The following is a 15,040-nucleotide window of genomic DNA, read 5'->3' on the forward strand; positions in this document are numbered from 1 at the left end:
TCTTTATTTTGTTACAGAATGCCACTCATCAAATACAAACCTTTGAGGATTTCCGTCGACTCCTGCGTGTCCAAACCACCACCAGCTTGTCTGGTTGCCTGTGAGGAAGAAGAGGAAAGACAGATAAGTGAAAAAGGCTAAATGTATTAATCCACCTATCTCTGTGTCTCCATCTACCTACACATCTACATGTTAAGACGGTCAGTCCAATTTATCAGATTGTATCTTAATGCCCTGACGTTTTAAAACCAGATAAGCCTTCTGTGTGCACACACACACACACACACACACACACACACACCTGCACAGCCACTCATGGTATGAATAAATCATGAGACAAGGCTCGACCCAGGCTTTGTCTCTGTGGACTGCAGCATACACAACAGGACACACACACACACACACAAGCTTAATGTGACAAGAAAAAAAATAAGGTGGCTGAAAGTTACGACCAGTTCAATCACACTGCAGTAAAAGATGACAGGAAACGCAGCGTAATCCTACAGTCAAAAATGAATTAAATTTAATGGCGTCCAAATATGTGAATTACTACATCCCTCAGAAAATGAGTAACGGACAGCACAGACACACACGTAATAAAGATTTATTTCAGTCTTTTCAGTCAGGGAGACTGGTTATCTGCAGTAAGAGGCTCACCAAGGCTCAAATTTTATTTATTTATTTATTTATTTATAGATAGATATAGATATAGATATAGATATAGAACAAATTCTAAACTATATCTCATAGTTTTGCAAAGTATATAGCCCAAAAGTGTGTTCAGTGCAGCAGTCATGGTCCACTCTGTTGACTCATGATGAAGGTGACCAACTTAAAATAACTCTTGATTTAATTAATCAACTGTAAAAGTTAAGACTCACGGAGAAACAATGTTCTTACAAAGCATTAGCCGACTTTCACACACACGCATTAAATTATAAATAAACCTTCATGGAGCGGCTTCATAAATTACAACAGACACCTTACTTTGACTTAATGTGAAAATAACAAGGTGACAAATTAACTGCCAAAAGTTCTCCCTACACACTATACATTATATACACACACACACACACACACACTATACATTATAATATACACACACTTATAGTCAGCCTGGGAAATCCTCCAAAACACAGCTAAAGATGGCAAGTCTGGACCTGCTTTCCTGTCACTCCTGTTGCATAGGTGGTGCGTGTGTGGGTGCCATAATTCCATAGGGATGCCCCACAAAAAGTTGAATCAGTGCATCCCTATATTTCAAGACAAGTCCGAACAAAACTGTCAGAACCCGGCCTTAGCTTACCTTAATAAAGTGCTTTTTTATAATAATAAAAAATAGATTTACACCCCAAAATCCTAGTATATAGGTCAGACCATGCTTTAGCTTTTGGTGGCACAGTTAGCAGATGCCAATCTACAAGATTGTCTGTCGAAATACGAGAGTCCAGGTTTAAGTCCCTGTTTTGGCGAGTATCAACCGCAGGCTCTTGAGCTGTCCAGCCCCAGCTACCAAACTGATGCTGTTACTGAGCCTGACCTCTGACCTCACAATGGACAAACGAAAGGGGGCAAATTGCCCTACAGGGATCAATTAAAATGCCTGTATTATATTCTTCTGTCAGGCCAATATTAGATTATTACACAAATTCAGAAGCAGAGAGCACTGATGTTTATTTGAGGGGAAGTCACCTGATAGGACGGCACCACATATGGCTGGAAGTCAGCATGTGGTAAGTGATGTAGAACCTCAATATCTGTGGCAGTATCCATGTATCAACTGGTTTATGTGCACGTACTCCAGTGTTAAGCATAGCAAGCCCAACACTGGGTTTGTGTGTGCATTGGCCCTTATGTCAAAGGCTCTTGCAGAACAACAGCAAAGCAGTCATTCTAGGTGAAGAATGACTGACTGTGTGACAGAGAGAGAGAGGAGAGGAGAGGAAAAGAGGGAAGACAGAGAGGGAAGGAAAGAGGAGGAGTGAGAGGGAGGAGAGAGGGAGAATGACAGGCAACAATTTCAGCCTCGAGGAGAGGCCTCACATAGAGAAGCTATTGTCCAACAACACAGGCCATACCAGAGAGCATGCAGACACATAAAATATCACCAGCTTATTTTTCACCCTTTGTACAGTACTCCCTGTACTGTGAGAAAAAATGTAAACCACGTGTCCGCAGGCTAACTGACTTCACACTTTCTTATGTTCGGCTTCAACCTCGGGCCTGTATGTTCCTTCTGTGTTTCACAAGAATCAGTGAGCCAGCAGAGAGGAATGTTGCAGAAGAAGAAACGAATGGCCACAGAGAGCCCTGAAGAAAGACATTTAAAGTATGTTCACCATGACGTGCGTTCAGCAGCTCTCACGCATACAAAAAGCATGTGCAACGTTAAAAGGCCTTCAGTTAATACTTTTAGGATGTTAGGGGTAAAAAAGGTAATGGAGGTTTAATAAACATATGGCAATACATCTGGTAGGATATTGTCTGCATTGTTGAGTGCCCTGAAAGGCTCAGACTGTTTCCCATAACTGTATCAGATGGAATTTACTGGATGTAGAAGAAACACAAGTCTTCCTGTATTTCAGTATGTGCTTCCACTAGTGGGTGTGAGCTCCCCTTGCATTTAAACATCATGAATCCCCAGTTTACTTCTGCATGATGCCGGCTGTACTGTTTTTTACTTATCCAGCTCTCATTAGATGGGTGAGAGAGGGGGGGGGGGATAAGAACCGTCTTTGGTCTAAAGCTCAGATTTGATTAAAAAAAGAAAGAAATATTTAACACAATGTTTTCAGATGAATAAAAAAAAAAGAGATAAAAGATTGACAACAATGTGTGTGTGTGTGTCTGGGGGGAGAGAGAGAGAGAGAGAGAGAGAGAGAGAGAGAGAGAGAGAGAGAGAGAGAGAGAGAGAGAGAGAGAGAGAGAGAGAGAGAGAGAGCAGATAAGAGTGAACGAGATGAGCCCTCTGAGGTTGACACAATACACAGATAAACCTCCTACATCATCATTTAAGGCATTTAGCTGCAGCCCTCATCTAGAGAAACCTGTAATTAGTGAGCATGTTTTCATCACACACACTTTAGTATCACAGCAGGTAAGAAAAACATTAACAGTCATTTAGCTGCATATTCCCGTAATGATAACCCCGCTGCTCAGCTTTAGTGACACGTCTACAGTTAAATTACTACGTTTTCTACAATCTAAATTCTACAGTCAGCTCCATGCTGCTGGAGTGTGTTGTTGTGAGTGTGTGTTACACCTCGTCTACTCTCGCTGTGCAGTGGAGACAGCATCTCAGTATCTGTGTCTACATTCAGGTCAGACACTGTACTGCTAAGCACTCTGAAACATTATATCAGCACTCGTAGCTCAATACATGTGCTTATGGGCACAAGCATAAAAAAACCGTGGGTAAAGAACCGCTTCGGGCTGCAGTTACGCACATAAAGATCAAGTGGAGCGGGGTAGGTGTACACTGCAGAGCTGCACTGGTTTAAAACGAAGATAATCTGTTCCATCAGATGGATGTCACGGCTGAAAAGGTGTCCGTACAGATAACTATTAAGTAAGAGCTCAGGGGGACAGATGGGTGGTTTCAAATTCTCTAGTTCTTAGGATAATATGTGCCACTTAATACATCGACACACAAATAAAGCTTGCTCATCAAAGAAATGAGTTTGGCAGCTTAAATGTTCTTGGTGGTAAAACACTTGAGGCTCTGTGCGCATGTCCATCTGCCTGCATGGATGGACGTGGAGGGTGCGTCAGGATGTTGCGGCTGCCCCGTCTTTCCTGTAGGCAGGAGGAAGAAACCACTTCACATTTGATATGACAGCCTCCAGACCAGCATTGCACGCAAACACACATGCACAGATTTTTATGAAACCCGCACACATAGCAGGGCTCGGTTATGTTTCATTGATGTTCCACTGAACTAACCTAAGTAAGGATTTGTTTTTTTCTGACTGATGGCCGACACTCCGATCATAAACCGTTAAATCGACAAGATTAGTGCACGTGTGCTGCTGGGGTTGAAATTGCTGCAGCTCCAGTTGCAAAGATAACCCGATGCACAAACAGGTTAAATCCATAATGTATCATCAGCTGCAGTGTATGCACACAACAGAGGCCCCAGTTCACCCGTCGGGGAGAACCACGATGTTGCGTGCATTGTCGCGGACACATGCAGTTACTTTCCCAGTAAGTCTCCACCGCATCAATTAGTTGAGCTGCGAGGTGGTCAGCTGTGTGTGTGCCTGCCACTGTATTGACTCTGCATGGCTGCCATGTTTCTAGCAGTATTCCACCTGGCAGCTGCCCTGCACATCAAGTCTCCCACTGCTTCATGTCTCTGTTCTAAGTGCAAACTAGCATTTTTGTTACACATTTAAAAACTAAAATAATTCAAATGTATATGATAGTAACATAGATTTGAGTTTAGGCGCTTAAAAGATGAAAGAATACACATCAGTATTTCTTATTGCATTACTCAGAGGAGGAAGAGCGACAGACTTCATGTCTACCTGTCAATCAGACATTAGGAGAGAGGGAAACGTAGATACGTTTGTGTTGTAATACAGCAGGAGTGAAAGACATCACATCGCATATTAAACCAGACACTCTGCTGCCTTACTAACTACCACACTGATATGTACTCTACCAGACTGTGTCATAGTGGGACTGAAGGCTGAAGTGTTATGCACACATACAGGCCATTAAATGTCTCTGTGCTACAGAAGGTGATAGAAATAGTCAGTGCAATGCATTGTGTTTATACATTAACCATGCACTCCAAAACTCCATCCTCATGTCATACTAACCACCCTCTACATGAATATGTATTTAAATACTGTCCTTATGCAACAAGACATATTTACAGTTCTTACAGTAAGTATTGCTAGATGTTTTTTATAATGGACAGAATAAGCTTCAACAAGAACCAGACTTGTGATATAGGGCTGTTTAAAGAACTATATACAGTAGAATCATCAGCATAAGCAGTAATATTGACCAGGAGAACTGCCTACAGAGTTAAACTTCACCAATGACAAAAGGATGAGGACATCTCACACTTTGACAAGTCATTTTAGCACCTGACCTACTTGCCAATTTCTGAATCAGCAAAGACAGCAGCACGAGTATGTTTAAGAGTGGGAAGTGACAAATGAAAGAAAGGGAAAAGAGGAAACAGCGAGGGAGGGCTGCTCTCACTTTGCTATGCTATCAGTCAGACCGTTTCAATCAAGACAGATGTAGCAGTTCAAACACAATCTGTGTTGCCGTCACACTCCAGACTGCCTGATAAACTAAAACACAAAAGCACAAGCTGGGCATGAAGTGAAAAGGCAAATACTTTAACTCTTTGTAAAGTCTGTATGATGCCATGTTAACAGGGTGTGAAAGGTAAGAAGAATCCTTATGATTTCATGTTCTGTGCTTTCTCTTACTTTGTTTCAATGTATTTGTTCAACTCATTTGCATCCGTCTCAATATTTGTCAGCTTTTAATAAGCCTGTGGAAGTTCCCATCTGTCCCACCAGCAAAAATCTGTTCTATTGTTTGGTCTCTTTTTCATTAATATTATTCAATATGTCATTAAAAATAACTCATTTAAGCAGAAGCTGCGTCTTTAGCCGTATTTGGCTGAAACAAGGGCTGTGCTCGGCATAAAGAAGAAGTGGATTATGCTGTGGAAATAGTTTGAGGAGTTTCTTAAACATTTTTATCTGCCATTAAAAACTTAAAAACAACATCATTTATGCTGGCCTTCGAGAATGAGAAAAGAAAACGGACCTTTGAGCCACTAGGATCTGTGTCTGAGTTATTCTGTTCCACACAGACTGTACCTTGACCTCCAGTAATAGAACAGTCAGTCAGTGTGTATGTGGCAACCAGGAGCTGGGTCAATGACACACAGTAAACATTGAAAGCACTAACGTCAGACACAAGAGACGAGAGGAAACGCTGAAGCACCTCAATTAATCAGTGATTATGCCCGTTCGTGTGTGTGTGTGTGTGTGTGTGTGTGTGTGTGTGTGTGTGTGTGTGTGTGTACTGTATGTTTGAAACTACAGCCACTACCGTTAAACTAAAGCAACAATATTAAGAGAAGCAAGTGTGTGGCCATGCGTATCTCACTCCTTCGATGGAGACTATTGTTAACATCAATACAGTATCAGCTGTGACATAAGATAACTTTTGGGGGTGTGAATTGGGACTGCACAACATTTTTCCAGACATGTCCTCCAGACTTTATCATTCCCAGTGAGGACGTGATGACATCAAGCGTAAGGAGTCTTTTTGAAGCAGCCGTATTTCACATCCAGTAAGCAGCCTGGTTTCTTTCAAGTCCCCTTCGTGTTATTTTTGAGAAGTTTACAACGTTTGCTTAAAGCGAGAGTTGCAATGAGACACTTGTAGCTGGGAGCTTAACAGACAGGGTTCCCACACCTCCATAAACATCAAGGACTCAAGGACGTTGAAGTAAATGGGATTTATTGTGGAGAATCATGTAGTTTCACAGGTATTGGTATCAACAACAACAACAACAACAGCAGCTGTTTGCACTTATTGTAAGTCGCTTTGGACAAAAGAGTCATCTAAATGAACTGTAATAATCTGTAATGTAACTACTAGGTTTCTGGTGTCGTGACATACCTTTTACAGGAGAGTAGTCAACGAACACCTTACTTCCACACAACTGAAGCTTCAGGGACATCAAGCGCAGTAGGAAACAGTTAGATCATGTGTTTTTGCATAAAGAAGGGAATGAAAGAAAGCTTTCAGTAGGATAGTAGACCATAAAATACATAATCTCCCTTCCCTTAACAACTACTCTCCCTATGCCCGCTTGCTAAAAGCCCTAATAAGAGACGGATAGTAGGAATCACAACCACCATGTGCTTAAGAGCAGCAGAGAACCCAGGAGAACTGGTGAGGACAGCACCGCCCATTTCTTAACGCAACAATACACGAGTTAGCCGACCGTAGCTTCAGTGCTTATGTTAATTATTCAGAAAAGTTATTTTGCCTGACACACATACTGAATAGAAGATAGTGAGCTTTTATGGTTTCTGGCAAATGAAACTGCTTTCTCTTCATTATATTTGATAAATGTTACTGATTTTGTTTATTTCATTTCATGATTGAGCCAGCAGCAGCATCATCATCTGGAGGCATCTACAGAAGGAAGTTTGGCAGCTCTTGCTACCAATATTAGCTGCTCGGTTTCAATAAGGTTAGGCTAAAGAAATATGAACTTCAACCTCTGTGTTGAGCAGTTGAGCAGAAGAGCTGTGAGTAAGGTACGCTCCTCTGGAAGCTCGTCTAACATAAGCAGTGTAAAATGCCTTAGACTTAGGCTATAATAGAATAGCTCTGATTAGCTGCGTGCATCGCTGCGGCCAGTTAGGACATAGTGTCAAGGACATAATGCGCAAAAAATAAAATGTTTAGAAGGGATATTCAAATGTAATTTCTTTCCAATTTTGACAGCCCTTTAGCCTTTAGCTGTGTGCAGCAGGTCGCATATTCCGAATTCCACCTGCACTACATTTTTTAAGAACAGGGTTTTTAAAAATGTATCACTTGTGCCTGGTGACATTTGCTTTGCCATCCTGACACGCATACAGTACGCATTTATCAGCCTGCAGATGCTGCAGCACCGCTCTGCAGGCTGATAAATGATGAGCAGTCCCCATGGCCGTGTGTTTCTCCGCCTGACAGCAGTAGAGACAGACACACCAGCATAGTTTAACACATTTAACACCCCATTGACTGCTTCACATCCCTGAAATGTTTCGAGTCTCTTGGTGTGTGTGTGGGAGGGGGTGTGTAAATGCCTGTTTGTGTCCATAATTGCAGCACAGAACAACTACACTGGGCGGATTCCACTGCAAAGGAGTTAAAGTGATATTACAGGAAAGAGAGACGGAAGTGAGGGGAGGCAGAGAGAAGAGAGATCAAGTAACAAAAGGAGAGGGAGAGGAGATAAGAGTGGTACAGAGAAAGACAGAAGAAAATGGAAAAGGAACATTAATGATAGTGTGAAAGCTGCCCCAGATGACAGCCGTGGGCTTGGTGCACAAAAACAATTACAGAATCACAGGGGGAGCAGAGGAGGAGCTGCGAGCTGTACTGAGAGGACAAAACAATATGCAGTTAAATCAGCAGCAGCACATGCTATAATTAATGAAGTGATAAGCAAACACACAAAGCAAACTCCTCAAGTATCAACTATCACCCCAGTTTTGGCATTTTACTGTTCAGAATAGTTCAAATTTCCAAAACCATTAAAACAGAGTCACATGAGCAAACAAGATGAAGGCAAATTGATTTTCTGAAGTCTAAATATCAGGTTCTTTTTTCTAAAACCTCATCGCCAATGATCCGCCAGAAATGTGTGGATTTACCCAGAATCTCTGCACAACAGAAACGACCGCACCGTACTATAACCTGGCAGTGAAACTATCTCCTGGCGCCAAACTTATACTTAGGAATGTGTCAAAGCCTCCGAATTTGAATAGAATGGATAGCCACGTCAGACTGAGTTGGCAGGAAGATGCTTCTCTGGCAGAGACATGATGGACGCTTGCCATAATGCACACATGTTCAACAGAAGACAACATGTCACAGCCTGAGACACGCGGGTCACTTCCACTGAAACTGTGAGTCATTACTTAACTTACAGCCTGAAGCTTGGACTGGCTCGTCCAGGATTGACATTCATTTACACACTTCTGCACTTCTGGTATTTAGCAATGCTCAATGATTGAGCACGTAGACATTCAGTGTTTTTCTCAAAGACACATTGATGGGATCATGCTGGTTAATGGAAACATAATAACTTTAGATATACAAGAATAATTGTACAGCTCATAAATCATCTACTTTTTGTTTTGTTTGCAGAATGACAGCATGGTTGCTTTAGGGGGGGGGGGGGGGGGGGGGGGTACAATGAATGAACAACTTGGGCTGATAATGTGTGACACATCTATCAATTGTTGCAGAGCTTTTATGACAATCCAGAGGTTAAATGCTGAAAATTAAATCAATTCCTAAGCTGCAGGAATCCACAGCGGGCTTACCGAACCCCTCGAAGGAGAAGTTTGAATCTGCTGAGAGTAAGTGTGTGTGTTTCTAAATCCCTACGAAATGACGTTGTGTGTGTGTGTGTGTGTGTGTGTGTGTGTGCCTTCAAGGTTTCTGCAGTCCTTGATTGATATGAAGACATCCACCATCCTCGTCCTGTCATGTGGCATTGAGGGAAGCGGTCTTGATTAGCCACGCTTGCATGTAGCCAGATAGAATTACCATGTAATCAATAGCGTCTGTGTCGCTTCCAGCGTATACAACGCTCATATCCTCAACACGTCTGTCAGACGCCATGACACTTGTCATGATGTTTTACCAGACACATTGACTGGCAATACATTCTTGCTGGAAAAAGCACCAGCCTCTGAGGAATACTAACAGAGTGAGTGAGGTTTCTATTTAAGCTTAATTTCATACCGCGTTGCCTTTCACTGTTGGGGTTACACCCTCTTAACAGTAGTTGAGGGACAAACAAGTGTGCCTCACTTACTGCACTCTTCCACGTTTTGCTATGCATCAGAGGGTTTGAACCAACAACTCTCTGGTTACAAGCTAATATTGCTAGACATTACAATACAGCCCAGTCTAAAACAGAGCAAACATAATATAGCAATGCACAACAACAACAACAAAACAGAAACCAGCAGAGCACAGAATACAATCCTTTCTGATGACGACTTGTTGCACATGATCTAACAATCCGCAGGGTTTGAAACCAGCACTCACCCACTCAGAAGTGACAAGTAAACTTTGCTGCTGCAGCCTGACTATTGAACTTTGCTCCTCACTTAACCAACAAGACTCTTTCAGGCCAAGTGTTGACACTTTCACTTTCCACAAGAACAAGACTTTACATGCATCTGTCCCAATTAATAATCAAACATGGAGGTGTGTGGCACATTCAAGAGCTCGTGAAACAACAAACAAAAAAGACACACACACACACACACACAGAGTAATGACCCTAAAACACTGATACGGTCCTTGTACAAAGTTATAAAAGATGAAAGAGAGAATTATGGGAACAAAGAATAGTTCAATGTGTAGCCTACTGCTTAACAGCAGGAGTGAGATATTGAGTTAAAGCAGGTGGAGCTTGCACTGCGCCATCACACCGATATACATGTAGAATATTTGCTTAAGCCTTAAAGAAGAATGATATGGTTTCTCTGAGCCTGGTCAGGAGTTACTGCACATGTGGAAAGAATAATGCTCACTGGATATTAGTTCTTTCAGACTAGTCCACTTACATATGTTACAGAAAGAACAGTTTATATACAGGATATATGGCCAGCTAGATCGCTTTACTTAGCCAATGACATTTGGTCACTGGCATTAGTTTTAAAATATATATATATATATTTTTTAAAAAGGTTAAAATAAAACAGCAAATATCAAAGAAACTTGATGCAAGCATAAGCATCTAAATGAGGTGTAAACACGATCATGTAATACGTAGTTAATTATGCAGACAGTCAAAACACGAAATTTAAAAAGATCTACTCATGTCATGTGCAAAGAAAGTTTGACTCTGACGTGAATGATCATAATTACCTGCTACAGATGAACGGCAACAGAAAACACTGTTAATGTTTCATCATGTAATATATCATGTTTCAAAGGGGCAGAGCTGCAACACTGAATGGTGCTTCATTTCACTGGCAAACGCAAACACTGAACTCATTAATGATTTAATGGTTGCTCTGAAATTATTCTGGAGTCTGAAATGGGTGTGTGAGTGGAATGCTAACTCCCTCTGCTCCACAGAAGAGTCGACTACAGCAACGGATAACGAACTAACTTTACAAACTAAATCTAGGATAATTAAAAACTCCCCCAATCCTAGGCTCCTGGTCTGTCACCACTTTCCTTCCATCTTAAGGATGCAAATACATAAAGCTTAAGCTTGTAGAAAAAGAAGGTGGAAAATAAGATGAAACTTGTCTATAGTGGTGAAATCATTGATTTGCTAGTAGTCAGAAAACTCTCTCACAGAGTCTCTGTCACCAATTCAACAAGTTCAATTAGCCACAATGCTACCAGTAGCATCGCAAAAACTATGAGCAACCGTCAGCAACAGGCGCTTGACAACAGACCCTTACATTTCCATCATCTTCCATCTGCAGGTGACATTCTCTCATGAAAAACCACACACACACACACACACACACACACACGACCCTTGAACTTCTCACCTACTGATTGTTTGAGGTGCCCTAAATTATCTAGAGATGGTTCTACTGAGCCTTTGAGTGTCATCCAAGTGTACGAAATGCTTTTACATTTTGCACAGTGTACATTCAAAGCACCACATCTTTATGTATGGTCAGAACGTGTTCAGCCTTTCGTCCTGTTTTTGATGCCAGAAATGAAAAAGGGCTGTAGCTTTTCAGAAATCACTTCTGAAGGCTTCAGGATTTTAGATCCAGTTGAGCTCTGGGGACTGTATCCAGACTGCGTAGAAGGAAAGTTTCCAGTGCAACAATAACATACCGTACTGATTAAGTCCAAGGAAGTGTGTGCCAACGCTTTCTCACACACTTTGAGTCAGGCATGCACAAATACACACGATCGAAGACAAGCAGAGAACCTGAGCAAGGACACAATGGATGTAAAGGCAGGAATTTCTTGCATCAAAAGTTATCTGAATATTATTTTATGCAGTAAAAGTTGAGTGGTAGCCTCACACACTAGCTAGTTGCGACTGAAATGGGCATGATCTAATTCTGACCTGAGCACTTATTAATCCATCTCCAAGGGTTGCTATATTCAGATTTTTCTTTCTTATTATTTTGATAATACAGCCACATTTAGACAGGAAAAGGGAGATCGAGGGGACGACATGCAGCAAAGGGCCGCAGGTCAGATCCCGCCGCAGTAAGGACTCAGCACATGGGGCATCGGCTACATCAGGTGAGTCACTTCAATTCAGACTTTGTCTTTCTCACTACCACAGATAAGAGCTATATTATGTAACAACTAACTGCTATATATACACATTTCATCCATTGAATAACATAAAAGAGTCCTGCTCAGATTGCACCACAAAGCGTATTACTAAGAGTGCGCTGAGCCCACCCACCCTTTGCTTTGAGAAGAGATGTACATTTTTCCCATTCCATTCTCCAACACGTTAACATCTGTCCCAGGTCTAAGCTCTGTGGCGCTGTGTTAGTCACGCCTACGGCAAGCCGCTTGAGAATCCATGTCTGCAGGCTACATCTTTAGCTTTACAATTCTCTGCTTTTCACTCATTACAGGACACATACCTGCAGGCTCAAGTGTAGCATACATCCACCTATCTCCCCACACCCGATAGCTCCTCCACCTTCTTGAAGTGTATATCACTCATTAACGCTTTACAGAAATATCTTTGGGTCGTACTTTTATACGTAGAAGTTGAAGCCATGGGAAAAGATGCTACACTACTTATTGTAGATGCTGTCATTGTTTTTAACACTGTTACAACTTTAAAACTTATAAGTAAGTCAGGGCCATTGTCTTAGTTTCAATGAAAGAAATACGGTTTATTTTGATATTAGATTTATGATTCTTGACTTTTACAGTAACTTGTTTTTCATTATGCACCAAAAGAAAATGCATATTCCTTGTAAGTCAAAACCTACTTGGCAATAAACCTTCTTTTTTTTTCTTACTGTTATTATTTTGCAAATAGTATGTATATAGTTGGTGATGCAGAGAAAATTGTGCTACACTGAAAGCTGACGAGTGATTTTTCCCACTCAGCAGCTCATACAACTCAGGAGACTATGAATGAATATGCAACTAAGCTCTTGCAATCTTTTATCTTTTTACACATTATTCTTTTGCTCAAATAGCAGCGCATAAGAGCCTTATTTAAAAGAATAACCGTTCCAAAATTCTCCCCTGGTTTCCCTACTTCCAATGAGGTCAGAAGTCAAGATTAGATTCCCTACAGCATCTCTAGGGATGGTAGGTGTTTAGTGGTTTGCTGAAGGACATTTCAGGAGAGCGGGGGCAGCTTAAACCCAACCCTACAGGTTGAAGGAAGGGAAATATTTCTGCCTGCCACCATCTTTTCATGACTGAAACCAAACAAATTCAACATCGGTGCACAAGAATAAAAAAGCATAGCAATTTTACAAGGCAGCCGGGCCCCTCCCAGCATGCAGACATGCCTGCACACCAAGAAAACTGAATGCTTGTGTGTCTGCGTGTGAGAGTTATGGCCACCAGGAACGAGCTCAGCATTCCAGCACACACAGAGACACACAGTTTTCATGGGGCTTAAATGACACCACTGTGGTCGACTGATAGTCCCAAAAAACTCACCATTTCTTAGTGCATTCCACCATCAGCTCCTGATAGGAAGCCACAAACTGGAATTTGGATGCATGCTTCCCCACACGTTGCAGTCTCTTCCAAACCGAGGCCATGTTTCTTTGGGAGCGGGTAGTTTCTGTGCACCTATCCCGTCCTGGACTTCCTTCTTTGGGCTTCCTTCGCACGAATTCACGCTAATGTTTATAGGAATCTGAGCATATCCAACCCGTGTAGACACATAATTAATGTTTTACCGGAAGCACTGTGAAAAACGATAAGACTGAACATCCAGTCTCCGCTGCTGATCATTAAAAACTGCCTGATAAATCTAAATGTAGGGACACCGAGTGTCTGCAGCAGTGATCGAGATGTGATTTAACGGCGCGCATGATGTTATGAAGAAATGTACTCCATAATTGTGAAAGGCATGATGAGTAATCCACTTGGTATTAATGTAATATGTCCATCTGGTGATCTTCCTGCGAGAGAAAGGAAAAGGGCACAGTCAGTAGGGCAACATCAGGACTGTAAAGCATTCCGGAGTCTAACCCCACGGAACGTCCCCGGTACAGTGATGCGTTGTCCGCGTAACAGCTGAAGCACCATAGATGTTAAAACAGCAGTTTATCTACATAACACTTGTTCATGTGTGAGAATGTGTTGAGGACTTCTGCCAGCACGGCGTGCCGAGGGGATATTTACTGGGCTGGCAAGCTAACTTGGGATGTTTGAGAATAAAAAATATGAATGTGGGGTATTTAAACAATGACAGAGAAGCAATGACATTACATTAAAATAAGTCGGGTTAACCCCCCCAGTCCACAAAAAAACTGCACTTAGGGACAGAACCAAAAACTGAGACTCAAATAAACATTTTGTAAACATGCAATATTTGGAGGAATGTCTCTGAATCCAGGGAATAGTCTGAGCCGTTACGCTCCGCTAACATGAATGATTCAGCTGCTAGGCTAACGAGTTAACGTGTGAAACTAGGTTAACTGTGGCTGGATGACACTCACCTTAATGTGATATCCAACACATTATCCGTTAAGTGGCCTTATCAGCTGTGTTAAGAGATGGCAAACTGTCTACAATTAACTAGCAGCCGAGCGAGCGTAGCCCGCTTGCAAGCTAATTATCGCCTTCTTTGCAGCAGTGCCATACAGCTAGCTAGCCTGCTAGCGACGACGGCTAGCCATCACAACACGGCACGAGCGGAAACCGTTGGTTGTCAGTTGACACATTTGCTCCACAGGTAAAAGCGCAAGATCCAGGACTCAGGACTGGGTCAGAACCGACATTTATTTGAGCTTGTCCCCACAAACAAAGTCAAACAAAAGTATTCCGACCTCAGGCAGGAATTCCCACAGCAAAGTAGTCCAACTGTTACTGATAGTTGACCGCTCTGTTCCTCTGGAGTACGTAAAGTTAGCTGACATTTAACAGGGTTTCCGGTCAGAGTATTTCAAAATAAAATCACTATTGAATAGTGGTTGTAGCTAATAATAGTCTAGACATATAGGTGTTATTGTATAACGGCTCTATGGTACATCACATTATTGTGTGTCCTTATTTAATGTGGCTGGTTAGAAACAAAAGCCCTTTTCATTCCAACAGTGATACATTTTATTTTATTTTG

General features: G+C 41.8%; 1 protein-coding gene across 1 annotated transcript in view; it reads right to left on the minus strand.

The window, feature by feature from the left end:
* ehbp1 (EH domain binding protein 1) overlaps positions 1-14,811 on the minus strand; it is a 114,615-nt gene extending 99,804 nt beyond the window's left edge. The window contains 3 exon segments of the mRNA XM_029450252.1: positions 41-98; positions 13,411-13,880; positions 14,421-14,811. Coding sequence (XP_029306112.1) covers positions 41-98; positions 13,411-13,514 — 162 coding nt within the window. The 5' untranslated portion in view covers positions 13,515-13,880; positions 14,421-14,811.
* Between the last annotated feature and the right edge of the window lie 229 nt (positions 14,812-15,040).

This window comes from Cottoperca gobio, chromosome 15 (assembly GCF_900634415.1).
Source record: "Cottoperca gobio chromosome 15, fCotGob3.1, whole genome shotgun sequence".
NCBI classification, from domain to species: domain Eukaryota; kingdom Metazoa; phylum Chordata; class Actinopteri; order Perciformes; family Bovichtidae; genus Cottoperca; species Cottoperca gobio.